General features: G+C 38.8%; 1 protein-coding gene across 2 annotated transcripts; it reads left to right on the top strand.

Moving 5' to 3' along the window:
- The first annotated feature begins 245 nt into the window (after positions 1-245).
- On the top strand, positions 246-19,813 carry C1H21orf91 (chromosome 1 C21orf91 homolog). 2 transcript variants are annotated; one of them, XM_074902133.1, is made up of 5 exons: positions 246-595; positions 1,022-1,151; positions 13,945-14,478; positions 17,676-17,738; positions 18,799-19,813. In XM_074902133.1, exons 2-5 carry the CDS (start codon positions 1,028-1,030, stop codon positions 18,957-18,959), a joined length of 882 nt encoding a protein of 293 aa, XP_074758234.1. In that variant the 5' UTR covers positions 246-595; positions 1,022-1,027; the 3' UTR covers positions 18,960-19,813. The 2 variants fall into 2 exon arrangements, with proteins under 2 accessions (XP_074758234.1, XP_074758223.1); XM_074902122.1 differs by having other exon boundaries at positions 246-648.
- The last annotated feature ends 961 nt before the right edge of the window (positions 19,814-20,774 follow it).

Below are 20,774 nucleotides of genomic sequence, written 5' to 3'. Positions count from 1 at the left end.
AACCTAATCAACACGAATCCCGAGCGTACTCCGCATGATATCTCACCAGCTAATTCAATGTAAATGCACGCTGGGACAAGGGCAGAATTAGGCCCCAAATCAGACAGGGGGGTCCCCACTGCTGATTCCCACCCTCCCGCTCCCCCGGGGCGAGGCGGGGCGGGGCGGGGCGGGGAAGGGGCGGAGCTTCCCCTCCGCTCCGCCCCGCCCCGCCCCGCCCCGCTCCCCCGCGCGGGTGAGGCGCCGCAGCGGCGCTCCGGCAGAGCCCAAGTGCTGCCGGCGAGCGGGGGGGCGCCGCCGTTCGCTGTGGCCGCGGGCAGGGGAGGGGCGGCGGCAGCAGCAGCCGCTCGCTTCTCCCGCCTCGCCGCCCTTCCCCGCCCCTCTCTGCCCTGCTGGGGGGCCACGGCATCCGCCGGGGCGCGGCTCAGAGCAGCGCGGCTCCAGGACCGGCCGCCCCCCCCGTCGCGCCGGAGCCGTGGTCTCGGCCGGAAGCGGCGGGCGGAGCCCGGCGCCCAGCTCCGGCGGCGGAGGCGCTGGCGGACGAACAATAGTGGAGCGGCGCGGGGGCGGGCGGCAGCGGCGGGAGCGGCGGGCGGTGAGCGGGGACGCGGCCGGGGCCGGCGCGGTCGCGGAGCCTCCGCGCCGCCGGTGCGCCGCGGGGGGGGGTGGGAGGGGGGTGAGGAGCCTGAGGCTGGAGCTGGGCGGGCAGCGGGACGGGGCAGCGCAGCCCGCGGGGAGCCCGGGGGTGCGCGGGCGGGGAGGCGGCGGGAGGGCTCGGTCCCTGCCGGCCCCGCCCGGCCGCCGCCCGCGCCTCGCCGCCCGCGCTCTGAGGAAGAAACTTTCCCGGGACGGTCCCGTCATCGGCCCGGCATGTCGGGGCGGGCCGGGGCCGGGGCTTTCGGCCCGTGCCGGCGCTCAGGCGGCGTGTGGCGCGGGGCGGTCGGTGCTTCGCTTGGGTGGCGGTTGAAATAACGGTCCCTTCCCTTCTCGCCCCCTCTCCTACCCACCCTCCCCCGCCCAGGGCACTATGAACGAAGAGCAGTTTGTGAGCATCGACTTGGACGATGACAACGTCTGCAGCGTCTGCAAGCTGGGGACCGAGAAGGAGACGCTCTCGTTCTGCCACGTTTGTTTTGAGCTGAACATCGAAGGTAACATTTTAACAGAAGTCGTCTTGCGCGAGCTTCGGTCACGAGCGAATTAAAAGCAAATTAAGCTTATCTTAAAGCTTCATAAAGGTTCGGGTTTGGAAACGTGAATGCACAGAAAGTTTGGTTGCTGGCCAAACTAGTTTGTGAGGTTTCTAAATAGCTCGTTTCTAGTAAAGGTGGATGCCTCGGCTGTTCTAGCGCCCGCTTCTCTAGATATAGAGATGTCCCCGCCTTTCGAGAGCTTCTGTAATGCTAATTATGCTTTCTGGTATTAGATCTCTAGTGTTAATTCAGATCGGAAGGAGTTTGTCCTGCCTTTGTTTAGGGTTTTTGTTTGGTAGTTAGAGGGGTCTATGTGTAAAACTTACTTAAATTGCAAATTTTAAAGCATAATAGGTTTTTCTGAAAGCAGATCAATGTTTCACAGGAAATAACCAGGGGATTATCAGACGCTGTAAGGTGGTAATACGTGTAATATGATAAAACTGAGTTCATTGTCGAAGCTTTTTAAAGTTTGCAAATTTTGAAGTGGAAATTCAGTCTGTCTTCTAAAAGATGAATAAGCATCATCTCTGGCCTCCAAAATGGTATTTTTAGTTTTAAACCCTGTTTTGCTAAAGAATTTACCTTATCTTGTTGCAGCTCTTCATGTACGAATCAAGTGTTGGATGTGAATGAGCAGATTAGTTATTTCCCTTTTTTAAAATCAGATAAGGATTTTTTTGAATGTATAAATATTGTTGCTTGATTTTTGGGACAACAAAGTAATTTGTTCCAGTTATATAAAGTGGTATTTGCCAGTTGTACATGCACGTGACTACCTAGAGTAATCTGCATTGGTATGGGACAGTTCAATATGAAGATCTTAATTAACCCTAATGTGAATAGTCCTATTTTGTGATCACAGATAATAAAATTTGCTGTGTCTCTTGATTTATGTGAGAGCACACTAAAGGTCTTAAGATCAAGTCTTTCTGAAGGGAAAGTGATATGAGCACTGTACCCAGTGATCTAGTTGCTTTTTCTGAACCTTAGAAGCATAAAACTGGCTGGAATGTAAGGGGCTGTAAGGATATGTATTCCATACACCGTTTCTATTGTGCATGTGTCTTTTAATGCATGTATAGGTAACAAAATTGTGTTCTACATTACAGAAATCGGAAAAAATGCATTAGCAAATTGGAATCACTTTTAACTACTCAGTTCTGTGTTTCAATTTATAAAAAGTGCTGCCTTTAAGGTCTTTGCTGCTAGAGGCAATATATTTTAATCTGAATGATACTCTCATACTTCAGTAGTAATTTGCATGCTTTATGCTTTTATTAGAAGAGACATTCTTGTGCATTTGCACATTTTGATAAAACTCAGAGCAACTATGTAACCTTAAAACAGCCTGTCAGCCTGCTTGAGTTTTCTTACTTCTTTAAAATGATATGCTTATAGTTCTCAATATGGAGTTAATATGTTTCTCTCTAGGGCTTAAAATGAGAGAAAAAACCCCCGTATTGCCATAATAAGAATTAAGTACTTTGGTTATGTTCAGAATCTAGTTTTGGTTTGGAAGTGTTGAAACAAATAAAACAGGAGGCATTAAGAGATTGCTGCATGGTTTTTATGCTCTGTTGTTTGAGATAAGCTGTGGACTTGTTATGGATATTACTTTACAAAGTTATTATGTGATTTAGCTGGAACAGCTTTTTTTCTGGAACTAAGTAGACTTGATAATAGTAAAGACTTAATCTGTGTGGCAGACTACTTTGCATAATCTTCTAATTTTGTGGTTAATTTTAAAAGATGACTGCCTGAACAGAATACTGCTGAAAGCTCACCTGAAGTTACATGAACCATTCTTTTGCACAGTAAAAGAAAAGTATTAGTACCTTTGATCACTATAGCATCAAAATACCTAAACTTCTGATACTGTCTTTTGTGTAAAAGATGTACTGTCACCTCCTCTCCCCATAAAAGCAGTAAAGGCAGCAAAGATTGTGTAAGTGGCCTTATCAAGAATCATCATAAGACTTTTTAGCTGAATGACTGTGTGAGCTATCCCATTAGCATCCATGGTCGCACTTCCTGCTGTTCCATCTACTGTGTTCCTGCATCTTCCTGTGACAAAGACTGATTTAGATACAACTGAAATAACAGTCTTTTGGCAGCCCTGGGTAGGAAATAAAATGGATAATTTGTTAACGCGGAATGTTATACTGGATGTTTTCATACTAACCTCCTGCTTATATTTTAATGAAGTTCAAATGCATCATAACATAGCTGCTTGTTAAACAAAATCAACTATAAGTTGTATCAACTCTGTAAATGTGCTATCCCACACTTAAAAATGAGTGTCATTCTCACTGTTTGCCTTATTATCTAGCATCATATTTAAAAATCCAAGCAATTAAAACATGCACATATATTTAAGTAATTCAGGAGTGAAATAGGCTATTCTAAAAAGATACTCATGCAACAGCTAGGACAGTACTTAAGCCTTGCTCGCTTTTAGTGTTGATGTACATGCATAACTTCTCCCTAAGTGACGTAGGAGATAGCTGCTGTTCAAGGACAGGCAGGCCATTAGTCACAGCTCAGCATCTTGCAGCATGCTTAAGTACTCCCACTGTTTGCAGCACCCTGTTAGCTTCCATGTAAGAAATTCTGGAATTAGGTTTTCCAATTTCCCTTTAAAAAATGGTTTCATATTCTAGTGCTTTAGCAACAAAACTCCTGAGAACAATTCTGTTGCCCTTTGTGCCAGCATCCGATTGCTTAAAGCTGTCTGTGGTAAGTGAATACAGGCACTTGAAACTGATCTACCCAACACTTAACCACCTGAACCCCTTCTGAAACAGACTTTCTAAAGGGTTTATCAACATAACACTACAGAAATATCATTTGCTTAGCCACATGTAATTACGTTATAGTTTAGTATTGGTGAATCTTTGTGTATTCAGACATCTGAGAGTTAAACAGCAGTACAGGTTTGCTTACATGTAGATGGTAATGTTGTTGATCATCTTGGTTGAGTAAGATGAGTAATTAGAAATGAGCAAATCGGAGACCATCCCCATGTGTAATGACTTCTTCCTGGATCAGTGTTGTGATGTCTCAGCCTTTACCTTTCTGACATTGGTTTGGGCTTTTGTAGCCTTTATTATGTTTGGACAATAGCTTGATAGTGATGCATAATTGGAAAACAAAACAAAATTATTCTTGAAGTCCTTTATAGAGAAGACCAGTATACAGAAACCTTATTCTGTGGTCTGCCTTAAATAACCACTGAGTTTCTGAATGAGGAAGTTAGCTACTGTGTCATAAAACTTTTACATTTTTCATCAGAAATCATGTCTCCACCATGATTTAATACTAGATTTTAGTCTTTCAATGAAACAAAATGATAGCTTAGCCTAAAATGTGATTGCACTTCTTACTAAATTTAGTTCACAGAAACTACTGGTTTGAGTGCAGCTTGGAGTTGAGCTGTGGTGTCTTACAGAATTTATTCAGGAGTGGTGTATATGGATTACAGGGCCTGTTTCTTTGAAGTTGACTGAAGGAGTATTGGGAGAGTAAGAAGAAAAGGGAAAACAAGCATACAGAAACAGAAAGTCAAGATGCAGGTTTAAACTTCCTCCTATTATGTGTCATCAACTTTTCTTGAGAAACAGGGAAAGAGTAACTTTCTTAGGAGAGCTTAGTAGTGCTAATCTTCAGTCTAAACAGGGCAGGGAGTGTGTCTTGAAAGGGCAGTATTTTTGTCCATGTTTCACTTGCTCTTACAGCTCACTTTGAGGATTCATGCTCACGGAAGCTGAGTGGACTAAGCTACACATAAATACTTTATTGCAAAACTGGCTTTTGTGTCTGAAGGATCATGATCAGGTGATTTAGTACATCAGAATGGTAATGTGATTCTTAAACTTTAAAATATGCATAATACTTAAAATGTTACTTTAGTATTTCATATGTGAGAAATTAAAATGATTCTGTACAGTGGTTTTAAAGTTCTGGGTGGGGGTTTAGAATATCCTGGTGGTGTGGGTCTGCTGGATATTGGCTTCTGTTTGCCTTGTGCAGACAAAATGAACATCAGAGATTGTGTACTGTTTTGTTTTTCTGAGTAGGTGTCACAGTAATCTGTGGATTGAAACAGGAAATGTTTTTAATTCACATGTAACTAGATTGCATAAGTCAGGAAAACATGTGCTGTGTGTTAGAGACAAATTTCTTTTAAATTTTATTATAATACGGGAAGATGATTGACTGGACTCTGGTAGCAAATATATAATACAACATATCTGCAGTTATAACTGGAATGTGGGGGGGGAAATACGTGAACACACAAATGTGTGTATGTATAAAAACTGTCTGTATGTGTATATATCGACAAAATAAAACCCTCTGCCCTGTGAGCTGCTTTGAAACTCCAGTTGTAGGGCTTCCATGTAAGAATGTGGTGTTGTAGAGAGATACCCAACTGTGCCCTAATTCTCCTGTTAGGAGGCTGTAGCTGTCTAGCCCGTGTTTCACAGAGCCCATAGAGGCGACTGGAGTGGTAAGCGGTTGTGCTGTCTATGGAGCTGCTTGGAGTTGTTTAGATATCTTCACATGGGAAGGCATTGTGTGATCCTCTGGGTGATGCCTGTGGAAATCCCAGCTTCAGGAATTTAATACTTGAATCTATTTGTTCAAACATCAAACTTGTCTCTGAAGGTTTCAAAATTGAAAGTCTGCGATAATTACGGTTTAGCTTTACATTGTTTGTCATAGAAAATGTATCTGTCTTAACCTGGTTTTATGCTGGTGTGTTTTAATGCAGAATCATTTTAAAATTTGTGAGTTTCCTGAAATTCAAGGGTTTGTAGTAGAGACAAAACCGTAACAGAAGGGGGAAATCTGATTGTTTAAGCTGATTTTCATTCACTCTTTTGTTTATCTGTTGCTGCTAACTGCAATAACATCTTGGAGAGTGCTAGCTGACAAGTAGACTGGCTTGCTTCCATTTCGTTTGAGTTGAACAACAGCTGAATAGCAAATCCCAGGGTCTTATAATATAGAAGAGATAGTGTGAAGTACTGAGCGTCTGTTCCCCTGGTTTGTGTTAAGATAGTTGCATTGCCATGGTCCTTTAAAATGCTGATAGCATCAGGTTGGTGCATCCCAGTCTCTCTGTTGAGAAAAAGATGCTATAAACAAATCTGTCTTACTGCTAGCTGCTTTTCCTGTTAAGGTCTATAAATCTTGTGTAGTATCTTGATTCTGTGTTCTTTGTATGCATCTTAATAAAAAAAAAGGGGGGGGGGGTAGTTGTTAAAAGCCGTAAGCACCCGAAGTTCATTTTTTTCCCTCTTACACCCTACAGAAGAAAATCTCACTGAAATAAAATGGATTGTAAGGTGTAGCTGAAAGGATTGGAAACTGCTGTTTTAGTTTCATTCTGTTCCAAAATATTACACATCCTTATTTTTTCAATGTTAATGAAATAGTAACCACTAAAATATATCACTCTGGCTCCAAAAGCTGAAAAAATTTGTCATTGCCCTTTAGGCTAGACAGATGAGAACTTGTTTCAAGGTAGCATTTGCAGTCTAGGGTTATGACTCATTTCTGCAAACTTGAATGGACTTGTGGAACTAGCTGCGGTTTCCAGTCAACCTCTTAACTACAAATTCAAGTCCAAACATAGTATGAGATTCTATTCTTAATCTTTTAAGTGCAGTATAAGTACTGCTGAGTAATAGTAGAACTGTGTGGCCAGTTCTAAAAGTACATTTTTGAGTTCTCTGTGTGTAAATTTGGGAGGTTTGTACACACAAACAAATAAATTGAACAGTTATGTTACTTACCTGTCATCATCCAGAATATAGAAATACTATCTTATGGCTTCCACTCTCTTCTAGGTCAGTTTAATTGATTTTTCTTAAAAAGTCTAAGACATCTTTAACTGTAGTAGAGTTTTCATCAGAATGTATTGCCTTGTCTAATACAGTAGAAAATTTTCTTCTTAGTACAGTAGTTTGTAGAGAACATGAATTTTCAGAAGATGTTTAAAGGGTCAATTGGATCTCTCTGTCTTATATAGTATGTCTTTATGTGCTAAAATACAAATGAGCCAATAGAAATGCAGTGGGAGATGAATTGTGTGCACACTTGACGTGGAATGCACTGGCTTTATCGTATGAAAATGAGGAGAAAGCTTTGATTTATGAACAAGATAATATCTAGTCTTTACCAGGTGTCTGGTTTTGGAGGTTAAGGAATGGCACTGGTGTTTTTCTTCTAGCAGTCTAACAAATCATAAGATTTAACTCTCAAATTAAATTGCATGCATACACGTAAAAATAGCAGTTGGCGTTAAGTCTTGTCAGGCACATGTATTGGAGATGTATGTCTCTAATGATCCCATTTTTCAGTGTTGGCAGAATTCTACAACTGAAGAGTATCGGTTTTCCTCACCCATTGCTGTTTAGATGTATGGATGACTAGCTGTTTTAGGTCATCATGAGCTGGTTTTATTTAATTTATTTTGAACAGGTCTTGGGATATGCTTTTCTATTGTAAGAACCCGAACCCCCCTCTTTCAGCACTCTTAATAAGCAGACTAACATGCAGAAGGGGCTTAAAGTATAGAGATGAGCATTTAATGTCTTGTGAAGCATTTCCCTGTCTGCTGCAGCCTTGTACACCAGGTAAACCAAACTTGAGCTCATCTAATCTTTGCATTCCTAGTGGATACTAGCAGACGTGCAGGAGTTGTTTCATGAGCTGGCTAACATCCCTGTGGACAGAGCTATACTGTATTTGTGTGAGCTGGGCAGCTGAGGGGAGCAGCAGCTGGAACATTTCAGAAGGTGTAGGGAAAGCTGGGGCTCTTCAAATAGGCAGTCATGGACTGGTTTGCTTGCTTACGGAATTAAAGTAAAAAGCATGGGTGCCTATCACAAATCTTTCTTAACTATTTAAGATGAGGTGAATTGTGCCTGAGAAGCGTTTCTTCACTGGGTATGAAGGCAGTCTCCACAGGTAGCTTAAGCTAGAGGTTTACCTTTTCTAAGCGTTCTGACTTAGATAATTTCATCCATGTTGTCTGTACTGTACAAATTTGTGTTATGAAGTGAGTTCACTCTCCTTTGACTGTCCTTAATAACTACGTGTACTTTGCACGTTTATGGAAGCTATATGTATGGTGGATGCCAGCATTATACCAAGAAGGCAGATTTTCTTTTCCTTTCTCTGTGGTCAGGTATAAATCTTATCCGTAAGTATTTGTAAATTCTTTAAAGGGACTTTAATATGACATTCATTTACTGATGTCAAAGTACAAACTTATAATTGACTATTCGCGTGTGTAGAAGTATTCTTGTTACTTTTAGTTCATTCCATCTTAAATTCTGGGGTTTGTTTTCCCTCTTCAGCTGCTCAAGCTAAGGTTATTCACCACTGCAAAAACAATTAGTTCCCAGCATTGCATTATAAATTGCTAAGAATGGAATGCAGGCTTTCTTTAACATTATCTCCAACTGTTGGAGCTGAAATACCAAATAAGAAGCTTTTTAAAAAGAAGAATAACAAATTAAAAAAAAACCACTGTTGAAGGTAAGCAGGCTAATGATCCCTGATATTTTAATGAAAACATTTTGTTTGTGAAGGGATGTGAAGTACTCCTTGTATTCAAGAGCATTCCTTTTGAATTGAACTTGTTTATTATTATTATGATCTCCAAATAAGGCAACTATTCTATCCAGATTTATATATAAATGTGAGCAAACAGTTTAGTTCTGTATCTTTATCATGAAAAAAGCTATACATAGTTCTTGGTGAATCAGTCACAAAGGCAAAAATAAAGTCTTTGTAGTCTTCTTCCCTTCAAAAAAAACCCCCAGAACTTTAATATGATGGAAACTGATTTACTTTAAAGTACAAATGCTTTAAAAATGGGGTAGAGTTTATTGAGATGTGTTTATAACTGGTGAATGGTAAATATTCTCCCTGCTCTCTGCTACTTTGCACTTATGAATAACCAGACATATTTCAAAAATATGTACTGCTTTATAAATTTCCTGATTGCTAGTCATTCATTTACAAAATTAGTTTGCAGGAGTGGGTTAGGACTTACTATGTTGAGAATGTTACCAGTATAGAGGAAGAGTTTCTGCCTTGCATAGCTTATAAATTGAAATAGTAAAAAAAAAAATTTTGTCTAAATACTGGGCTCTTAAATAAGCAGTCCTGTTCCTACAAGTGCTCAACATACAAAGGTATTGCTGAGTAAAATGATATCATTCATATTTCATCTAAAACACTTGGATTACCCAAATCAGAAGCAAATAATGGGTGGTAAACACTCCCATTCTTTTATGATTTATCTTGAGGTTTGGCATCATCATGTGAATCTAGCTCGCTTTAATGATCTCTGGCATGAGTTTGTTTCCTGATAGCACTTTCTGTCTTTAGATACGGTCTTTTAGATGTTAATGAATTTTGGTGGATTTTTTTTTTCCCCTACAGATACAACTTTTCTTCTCTGGATGTTTATCAGCTTTTGGCTGCTTTTTGCGGGTTTTTTCCTTCTTTGAAAAAATAGCGTGAAGGGTGGGACATACTTGGACATAGCCTGCAATCCTGTTCTTGGAAAGTAAGACAAGGGATAAATGTACACATACCTACAAATGTGGAAAAAAAAATACTAATGGTTGTATGATTGCCAACTTGAAAATCAGCCAAAAAGTAAAAAGGTTGAGATGGATATTAGCAAAAAAATGTTGAGACAGAACTGAAATCTTGTTAAAATCCGCAGAACTGACAATAGCTTTTTATCAAAATTACAGCATTACTTCTTTTAATGTACAGAAGTCTTGCCTTGCTTTATTTGTCTCTTTGTGTATAGTGTTGAATAAAGTAATGTGTCTTCTAAAATGGAATGATCTTTATATATCATTTGTTTGATCCATACCAGTTTACCAGCTGGTAGATTTTTCTGCAACTGTGATGAAGGAAAAAAATTAAGTCATCTGAGTGGAATATTAAGATGTACCAAGAAGAAATTGGCATCTTTTCTGCCTCATAAAGCTGATGGTATTGCTCACAACAGAAGGATTTGTGTCAGAGAAACATACTCGCTGTAATACTGGTATATCATTACTAGTTTCTGCTGGAACAGCAGCTGCTGTGAATGCTCAGCTCTTGGGATGTAGTTCCAGAAAGTTAGTGGCTAATGTTATTCACGTTCTATGTATAGGAAAGGACTAATTGTTACCTTAGTACGAAAGAAAGATTGAGGGTTGTTTCGGCTTTGGGGGTGTGGGGGGTTTTTTTGCGTGTGTTTGTTATTGTAGAAATACAAACCAGTTATGTAAAAGCTGAAGCAAGTCTGTTAACACTTCTGTCCAAAACTAGTTTGGTTTTGTATGTTTTCTGTTCCTTACTGTATTGAAGAATAGATAGACCCTTTTTGGCTTTTTTTCAGTGGAGTTAAGAGATGGGGAAGGATTTCTGGTCTGTGACAAGGGCTTATTCTTCTGTACTGGGACTGTTTTGTAATACCTTGCTCTGTGTTCAGAAATAGTGATGTGGCTAATGTCCATATAGATAACAAAACTTAAACTTTTGAAGTAACTTTTTTTTTTCTTCTCTAATAGTTGCTCATTTCAAGCATACCTGATATTACTGTGTTCCGGTAAAATAGATTTCTTTGAACAGCATGCCTCTAGAGTGGGGAAGTTAACAACATTTGGAACTCTTTTTTTTTTTAAAGATAAATTTGTCAGAAGGACAGACTTGAATAACCTTGAGTTTATAGCTTAGACATAAAAATCAGATGGGGCTTCGTAAGTCGTGCTGCACATGTTCTTTTTTTGTGTAACTGAAATTGTGTGGTGTTTGTTTTTTGTGGTCTCACACCGTTGTCCTATTGGACAAGTAACATGTTATTCTCATTGAAGTAGTGAAGCAGCCTCAAAGGATTTTTTTTTAAAGTGAGATTGCAGTGTTCTATGATTTGCTGCACAGGTGTTTCTTTTGTGATTGCCCCAGATGTGACAGAGTGTATACAGGAGGAAATATAGTTGATCTTCAGATGTGCCAGGCAGAGGACCTAACTGCAAGAGGCCATGCCTCTAGAGCCAGCTCTGGAAATATTTCATTAAACTTACAAGATACAGGTTTTTTTCTGTTTTTAGTAGAAACAGTGCAGTAGTTTTTCCCTAGTTTGGCGGAAGGAGGGCATGCTAGGGAGAACAAGGAGAAGTAAAAACTTGCTAGGTGTTTGAGTTGGGAGAAGGTGGCATCCTTATTAGCAGTCGTTAACTAGAAAAAGTATGTGCAAAACTGTGTGTCTCCTAGATTTACTAACTGTGCTTTCTGCAGTTCCCTCTCCACCAAATCTTCAGGTATTTGCTTTAGACAGGATACTCTGTCCTGTGATCAGAAGACATTGGCTTTGTTCATTGATCTTATGATCAAATTTGAGCTGGGTTCCCAAGTGTTATTGTACAGAAAATTGTGTAAACCTTGTTTTTCAGTCAATCTGATGGTATTTTCTTTAAGTAAAGGAAAGCACTGTAAGCATCAGCAGCATAGGATGTTGAAGAATCGCTTGGGTAGAGCAAATAACATTAAACAAATCACTCTGGTTTTGTAGGGTTTGCAGTGTTGTAAATATATGCCTTACAACGTCAACTGACAGTATTTGCTCTTTCTTGATGTCTTAAAGATTTAAGGGTTTCCATGATGCTGCTCGACTTAAGCAGACTTGCTACACTTAAATTCTAATTATAAGTTGTGAAAACAAATGACTTCTCTTTCCTTGTTTTCACTAGAAATGTTTATTTTGGTTTCTTTAAAGTGCCTGTAGAGATAGAGAGGGGAAAAATAGCCTCGCAAGTAGGCAGTAGATCATGTAGAACTTAAGAAAAGTTAGTGAACATCTATCTGCTGGAAGAGGTTGAAAGAGATTTTGCAATGCAGAGTGAGCATCTTGACCTTGTACCCATGAACACAACATCTGTTTTTGTACTTTGCTTGAGAACTTGCCTCTGGTTAGGATGTGGTTTTTTGTTTGTTATAGTACTTAGTTCATGGACTGAAGAAGTGTCTGTTTCCATGATCTTACCTTCCTTTCCTGCTGGAAGAACAAAATTTATTCCACTGCTGTCCTCTTGTATTTTCCACTCTTCGTCATTTTGTCCCATAAATTTTGTATACACTTTTACAAACTTGACCAGAACAGTAATTCTCTGGAGCTTCAACTCTGCCCAAAGAGTGGAAAATCAAAAATTTATAGTGGCTATTCTAAATGTTTGAAGTCCCCAACTTAACACCAGTTACCAGCAAGTGAGATAATGAAAATGAAGTACTTTGCTTTGTTTTCACTAGTTTCATGTTAACAATTTTATCTTTGTAGCTTAGTTTGGAGAGTAACTTGTGATTTTGCAGCATTTAATCACTTAAACCAGCTTATCATTTGTTAGTCATCTGGGGTGACAGGCTTAAAGTTTACCACAGGAATTTAAGAGGGTAAGTCAGATACAACTGAGAATTGTTGCAACATGTAGCTTTCTGATGATTGCTTGTTAAAGTCTCTATTACCAAATTTTGTCTCCTGTTGCATTTCATTTTTTTTTTTTTTTTTAAATTTAAGCACTTTTATGTACAACCTTCTGTGCTAAAAGGTAAAATGGCTGCTGCTTGGTTCGTGTCACCTAGTTTCAAAGATCAAATTACATTACCATATGTTGATTTAAATATTCTGACTTCAGTAAGCGTTGAGCACTTTAAACCAGTGATTCACAGGTATATTATTTATTATTTGCAGTGAGGAACTTTTTTGACAGAATTGATTTACATTATATTGGGAACCTCCCAAGTAGTACACTGGGTGTTGAGATAAATGTTGAACTGTTCAGTATTCTGGACTTGGGTACTCAATCAACTGCATAGCTGAATCTGAAGAAAAATATTCACTGAAGTTGCAGAAAGTAATTTTGTACTTTATTATTAACTTTCTGAAACAGTAATTTCTCATACCATCTGTGTTCACTCGCCAACTGTAGATCTTCACAGATTGTGTTCCTTTTTAACATATCAATCGCTATCAGTTACTTTGAGGTTTGCGTAAGTTACCTGCTGTAGCTATCTGATTAATCTTCGAAGGACAAACAAAGGAGAATAAGCATTCATCTTACATGAAGCAAATTTCAGGATAGTTTAACGTTGGCAGGTGTCAACAGTATTGAAACTTGCTTCTCTAGCTAAACTACAGGCTTGTACAATGCAAAATAATAAACTAAGACTGGTGGGAATTACGTTTGACCACTTGGATGACACAAGCCCGCACACTGCAGTATATGTTGAGCAGATGGCTCATAATGTTACCTGTAGAAGATGGGTGCATGAATGACTACACTCAAAATGCTCTTTGGTGGAGTCCTGTGGAACTTTTCGATAAATAGTTGGTACTGTTTTACTTCTACAGCTTGTACACTTGTGTATAGGTGTAATGCCATATGTACAGAGCAGTTTGCTTCATCTGCATGATCATCTGAGACACACATGCAAGTAATCTGTAAATCCTACACTAGAGATTGCTGTGTGCTAAACACTTTGTATGCTAAGGACTCGGGACCACTTAGAATTTCAAAAACTTTAGAGTATCGCATATCCTTGTTTACTTCAGGGATTATACTGTTAATAGGAAAGCATCAGTTAATTTTTGTTTTCTTGGTTGCTTGTAAGTAAAGGTTTTGAAAAATTAGTTGAGTATACAGTAATTGAACTTTTTTCTATTGTGTCTTTACAGGAGTACCAAAGTCAGATCTTCTACATACAAGATCTTTAAGGGGGCACAGAGACTGCTTTGAAAAATTTCACTTAATAGCAAATCAGGACTGTCCACGATCAAAGCTCTCTAAAAGTCCATATGCAGAAGTAAAAAATATCTTGAGCAAAAAAATTAACTGGATCATACAGTATGCACAAAACAAGGATTTAGACTCTGATCCTGAAAGCTCAAAAACATCCCAACACCAGCTTTTTAACTTCAGGCATCAGACTGATAGAAAATTACTCCCGCAGTTTGACTCCCCCGTACCTAGATACTCTGCAAAATGGATAGATGGGAGTTCTGGAGGCATCTCGAGCTGCTCACAAGCTCTTTTGGAACAAAGAGAATCCACTGATTTCAGACTTGGTGTGTTACAAGAAACAGGTGCTACCTTCTGTTGCAGCAGTGTTTTGTGGTCTAGTCACAACCAAGTCCAGAAAGTTGAAAAAGCTGAAGGTGATTCACTTCCCAGTGTTCGTAGAAGGCATCCTCAATACAGCAGGGAAGAATGTAAGTATATATCTGTTTGCACACAACCTAGTAAACAAGGGCATTCTTTTGAGTATCTCCTGACTACTGAATGTTCCCACAGGGGGGTAATTCACATCCAGCTTTTAACAGTTTGGGAGTTACTGTAAAAGCTGTGCAGAAAAAGGCTACATGGCTAAGCAAATAGTGTGGGGGGTTTAGTTGGTATGGGGGTTTTGTTTGTTTGTTTGTTTTTTATTTTCCTGTTAGTTTTACCCCAATGTGATACAGGACATGCCTAATTTACACAGAAAAGTTACTTTTATGGTTGGTTGCAGTCACTTCAATGTGTCAGTCCTGGCAGTTGCACACTCCTAAAAATTAGTTTTGTTGAAGTTGGGTGGTGCCTTGAGTTACATTTTACAGAGAGGTACTCTAAGCAATAGGGTAAATTAGAGTTAAGGTAGCAGAGCAAACTTGTGAAACAACCTAAAAAGTTAAACATTCTTAGTGGTAGCAGATTTTCTTTGTGCATTTTGCTAGATTTTTTTTTTTCATCTGTTTATTGAGCAATAAAATTACTCTGGTGATCTTGAAAGTAGTAGAAAAATAAGTTTTCCCATTACTTAAGAAGGTGGTCACTAGAAGAAGTCTTAAGAAAAATCTAGGATATTGTAGTGTCTCTGGAATCATCTTACGTGAAATGTGTTGGTACTGTGTTTTTTCGAGATCTCTGCAATTACCATCCTGCTTTTAGAACAGTGCCTGGTCCTAAACTGGTAAGGAAAGTAGTTGGAGAGGGTTTCTGAATCTCAACACCTGAGAAAGAAGACAAAAAAGCTGGTAAAATATTCAGTGGGAAATTAGGTGATGAAAAGGCAATAATGGAATTTGGAATGTTGGAAGACAAAGTGAGAAAGAGGTACTGTAAGAAGTTGGAATCTGTTTCTTTAGGCTACCTTTTTTTAACAAACTAACAAATCTGTCCCTGCAAAGTTCAGTTATTTCTGATTTTTTTATAAAAGGATTTTATTTAACTGCTGTATGATGCTTCATACTGCATTTGTAGTTAATTAGTAGTCTTAAAGCCATAAATCAAAACGGGTCTGCTGTGCTGTTTGACCACCTGTCCTCTGGAGTCATTAAATTGGGATTACATAAATCAGGACAGCAATTAACAGAGGAATTATGAAAGTTTGAACTGGTTTATGGGGTTATCTAACTGAAGTTAGTGACTTGAAATTTATCTCTGATTTCAGGACAGAAGTTTTGAGCATAGTAACACATCTTTTTTTTCTTCTACTGTGACTGCATAATGCACTTTTGAGGGATTTTTGCTTTGTATTATTTCTATTTGTTTAATCTTTTTGAAGTATTTAGCTTTAGAAGACATTCATTTGGAGACTCTTGAAATATAAAGTTTGTACTTTAGAGAAAAACTTAGTCAGACTTTCTGTGCCAGAATCAGGTACCTTCTCATTGCAGTAGCTCCACTGTAAGGACATAGCAGTCTACCAAAAGAAAGTATTGTTAATGTAATTGTAAATAGCTTGGTCAATATTTCTTTATACTTTACCTCAGCTTTGGATAGAATAATGTTTTGTCATTTAGATTCAGTGTTCTGTTCCTTCTTCCTTTCCCTTTGATATCAGAATTATGTGACATGAAACAGTCCTGTCCTGATACACACACACACAAAATGTCTGAACCTGCCTATCTGCTACGGATGATGAAATGTTGATGAAAATAATGAAGAAATGGAAAATAACATTCCACCAGTGGTTATAAAAAGGGAAAAAAAATCTTGACATTCTTATAAAGCTGTCAATTGCTGTATTTAATCCAGTTGGGGTTTTCATGGAGCTTAAAGGGTGGTAAGATGTGAGAAAGGAATCTTCAGTTGTATTGATAGCCAAAGGTAGGAAGGAGCACCTCTGTACCTGGCTGTTGCAGGAGAAGGGTGAATCTGTTTCACTCTTAAGTGGTCTTATGTCTTGAGTACCAAGTAGGCTATCTTAGCTATTGCCAGATTTTTTGGTTTGGCAATACCGACAGAAAGTTAATAACCCACAACTGCAAGATTTGAGAAGGTTTGAAAGAGATGGTTTATGATAATCAAATAGTCATCTGGATAGGTAAAAAACATCCTTTTCAGAACTTAAGCTTTAAATTTACAATATAGCAACCTCGTGCACTGAGAAATCTCTGAACAAAAGCTGCATGATTGCAGCATAGGTTTTTTTCAAGTATGAAGTGAGAGTTTTGATAAGCTGTAGCATTGTTTAAAAACAATGTTTTAAAATTACAGGGTCTTAAAGCTTGTTTCCATGCTCTGTGTCCTCCTGTGGTGATCAGGATTTTTGCTTTTCACTCTGCTGCTGAGGGAGTCTCAGCAGCCAGCATGGAACCAATCTGTGCCCACCACTGCTGGGCTGAGGGATTTCTGGGAAGCAGGCCAGTGCTTCCCTCCTTGCTGCTGTTGATCAAGGGCAGTGTAGAATACTTCCACAATTCTATCCTCTCAGGTTTAATATATATGTTCTCTGAAGGATGATCAACGTACACATAACCTGAGGTACAGAAGGACTTTGGAATGATACAGAGGATCTTTTAGTTCTCACTAGAAACATACCACAAGAAAGTGAGAAGTAAGGCTCTTTTTATGTGCTGGACTTTGTATGGAACTGAGATTTTTTTTTTTTTTCATTTGTCACTGAGGGACTCAGTGGAAGCTGTAAATGTTATTCTTACATGCATAAAGCACAAAACTTGATAGCCAAAACAGGTAGCGGCATGCTGAAAATTCTGTCTGTAAACTCTTTCCTGTAGGCTTGCAAAGCATGTAGGACTTAGCTCAGAATTGTCCACTTGCCCACAGTTAAACAGGTGTACCTGAAAGGATTACATTGTGGAAACCATGTTTTGCAGAGGAAGGTGTTTAAAAGTGTAAAGTAATTTACGAGTAATTCTGATCCTGGACACTAGTGTTTTGAGGGCTTGAGTTTCCAGCTTTTTGACATGGAAGAGGGGGCTTTCCTATGGAGTAGATCCTAGTCTGTGTCAATATAGACGAGAAATTTCAAACTTTCCCCAAATGACTGGTAAATAATATTGCCTCAGACTTACTTCCACACATCTATTATTAGGATGCATGCAACAACAATTTGAGAAAATAAAGAGTTTGCTTAGGGATGCTTATGTGACTTCAGTAGTAGTAATAACAGATTTTATTGTTACAGTGACTATGATGACTCCTGGAGAGTTAAAGCAACTTAATGAAAAACTGCTCAAGCAAATCCAGGGTGAGAATATTTCAGTACTCTTTTTTGGGGGGTTGTGTTCCTTTGTAATAAAGATCTTGTTTAAAAAAAGAAATCATGATGGCTTTCCTATCAGTTAAGTTTTGAACTGAAATATCTATATATCACGTTTCTGTATAAAACAAACTTCTGGATGCTTTTATTATGTAACCTCCTTGGGTATTGCAGACTGGTGCTTGAAGAATACAGTATTTTCTTTAGATTTTTTTGTCTGGAATCATAGAATCATTTAGCTTGGAATAGACCTTTAAGATAATTGAGGTCAACTGTAAGCCTGACATTGCCAAGTCCACCACTAAACCATGTCCCTAAGCACCATGTCTATGTGTCTTTTAAATACCTCAAGGATGGTGACTCAAGCACTTCCCTGGGCAGCCTGTTCCAATGCGTGATAACCCTTTTGGTGAAGAAATTTTTTCCTCATATCTAATCTAAACCCCCTGTGGTACAACTTGAGGCTATTTCCTCTTGTCCTCTTGCTTGTTACTTGGGAAAAAGAGACAAACACTCACCTTGCTACAACCTCCTTTCAGGTAGTTGTAGAGAGCAATTAGATCTCCTTCAGCCTCTTTTTCTCCAGACTAAACAACCTCATTCCCTCAGCTGCTCCTCAGACTTGTGCTCTAGACCCTTCACCAGCTTCATTGCCCTTCTTTGGACATTCTTCAGCACCTCAGTGTCTGTATTGTAGTGAGGGGTCCAAAACTGAACATAATGTTAGAGGTGTGGCCTCACCAGTGCTGAGTACAGGGGTAAGATCACTTCCCTGGTCCTGCTGGCCACACTATTTCTGATACAATCTGAATCAACTTCAGTTTGAGTCTATAAACTGATCCACCTTGGCTCATGTAACCTATAAGCTGGTGATCTTGTTCTGTTTACAGCGCATACACCAAGCTGCACTGGAACCAGAAAAAGTGGTGGTGTTATGCATGAACCCACTTAAATGTCTTTGCCTCTTTCCATCATAATGTTCAGCACTGCTTCTTAACTCTATGAAAGTACAGGGACCAAGTGTGTTAACCTAGTAATGTTCCTGCAGATGTGTTTGAAGAGCTGACACAGCAAGTCCAAGAGAAGGACTCTTTGGCCTCGGAGCTCAATGTCCGTCATATTGCTATTGAGCAGCTGCTGAAGAACTACTCCAAACTGCCGTGTCTACAGATGGGACGAGCAGGGATGAAATCAAATGTCCCCATATAAAGGGGATACAACTTCTATCCCCTCATAGAGCTAACTTTCCCTAACAGCTTTGGTAACCGTTAAGAACAAGATGCACAGGTATTTAGAAGCTTTTGAGGAAACTTGGGCAGCTTTCTCATTTGTAATCCATGAGAAGTCTTATTCCACTTTGGTTTTAACAAAAAAGGCAAATATTTTAGGTATTAAAATCTACTGTAATAAGGTTTATTCCCATTTAGTGATTTTTTTTTACGTAACTACGCATGAGCCTTGAAATGAATTAAGTGGTTTGTTGGTGATAAAATTGTTTCTAACGAAGAATGACCTGAAGCCTGTAAACATGCCTCCTTCATGCAGAAGAAAAGTAAAAATTTGAGTTTTGATCAGGTCTGATCATGTTACATCCAAGAGAGCTTTAAGGGGAGAACAGTATTAATAAAACTCATTTTCTTATTTATTATGAGCAATATTTTATTATTGAAATTTTATACGAAATAAATACCACTATTTTAGGTACTTTTCCAGATCTCTTTATAAAATGTCAGAATTATTCTGTGTAATGTTCATGCCTTGTGTATGATTGTTTATCCTTTTTCAGGTCTGTATCTTTCATGATACAATTTAAAAAAAGTTTCCCAAAGAAATGAATCTCACATGCTAAAGAAAAAATATGGTGGTGCATCACTTATTTTTATCAGCTTTATAACTGAAGAATTTGGTTTGTGAGAGGTCTTTAAAAAAAAAAGCACAGCACTTCCTTTAAATCAAGAAAAAGATTCCATACTTTAATGCATAGAAGTTGAAGTTGTTTTATATGTGTGAAATTTTCAATGCTGAAAAATTACTTTGAAACTAAATAAATTTGTACTACTGCATTATCTTGTTATGATTTTTTTATAGAGTTGGATCAGACTTAAGTATTTTCATTTTGAAATGCAAATAGTAATGGTGCATTATAAAACAGGACAGACTACTTTTTTTAAACTTCTATCAGTCTACCATACCAAGAAATTGTAGTTAATCTTTGCCAAAAAGACTGTAGAGTTATTTGTGTAACTGAAAGTTGCTGAGTTGCACTGAAATGTCAGTGGTGGAGGGAGAAACTCTTTCTCCCCAACCCTCCTGCTAAAGTTAAAGTCTTTGTGCTTTCTGATTTTATTGCTTTAAGTGAAAGCAAGGAGTAATTTATATAGCTGACATGAAGGACTGACTGGCATGAAGAAAGGTTTAGATTTGGTTTCAAGTAGAACTAAGAAGTAAGCTAAAATTCAGATTAGGTTTACTGATTGCCCCCCCCTATAGTGATATCTGGGCTATATAGAATGGGCTGATTTAATTTTGTTGTTTTTCTGTAATGCATTCTGGAAGGATCCTGAAAGGGGTTTGGAACAGCTTGAGAGTATGCATGAATGGGGACCTGAGCTTGTCTGTGTCTAGGTATTTCGTGATTCGGGAGATGAAAAAATGAGTAGCATCATTGCTTGCGTATGCAAGTGGGCCTGTAAGTAAATGTGCACTAGCTAATCCCTAATTATAGTTGTCAGAAGATGGGTTAATCTCCATGTGCGAGGCTGTCTGTAATTCTTATTAATCTAGTACTGATAACTGCAAGTGTAAGGTGAAATGAGAAACACTGTTGTCACTCATAGCCTCATAGACTCAGTCTGAGTGAGGCAGGATCTAGAATTCCCCATGTCTGATCAGACACTTGAGGGCCTTAATTTCACTTCACTCAGTAGTGAGGAGAATTTTGCTGTTTGCTTTTGTGGGAATTAAAAGCATGGCATCTACACTAAGTCCTTCTTACTACATCTCAAAGTATTTTATTTTCATTAA

This window comes from Athene noctua, chromosome 1 (assembly GCF_965140245.1).
Source record: "Athene noctua chromosome 1, bAthNoc1.hap1.1, whole genome shotgun sequence".
In the NCBI taxonomy this organism is placed as follows: Eukaryota; Metazoa; Chordata; class Aves; order Strigiformes; family Strigidae; genus Athene; species Athene noctua.
Note: the sequence above shows the minus strand (reverse complement) of the source record. Positions and strands in the feature narration are given on the sequence as shown.

Bases quoted from the DNA above. Each gene is read 5' to 3' on its own strand.
- C1H21orf91 (XM_074902133.1), top strand. From the start codon at position 1,028: ATGAACGAAGAGCAGTTTGTGAGCATCGACTTGGACGATGACAACGTC. The intron at 1,152-13,944 runs GTAACATTTTAA...GTGTCTTTACAG, and splicing joins TTTTGAGCTGAACATCGAAG to GAGTACCAAAGTCAGATCTT. The intron at 14,479-17,675 runs GTAAGTATATAT...TTATTGTTACAG, and splicing joins TCAATACAGCAGGGAAGAAT to TGACTATGATGACTCCTGGA.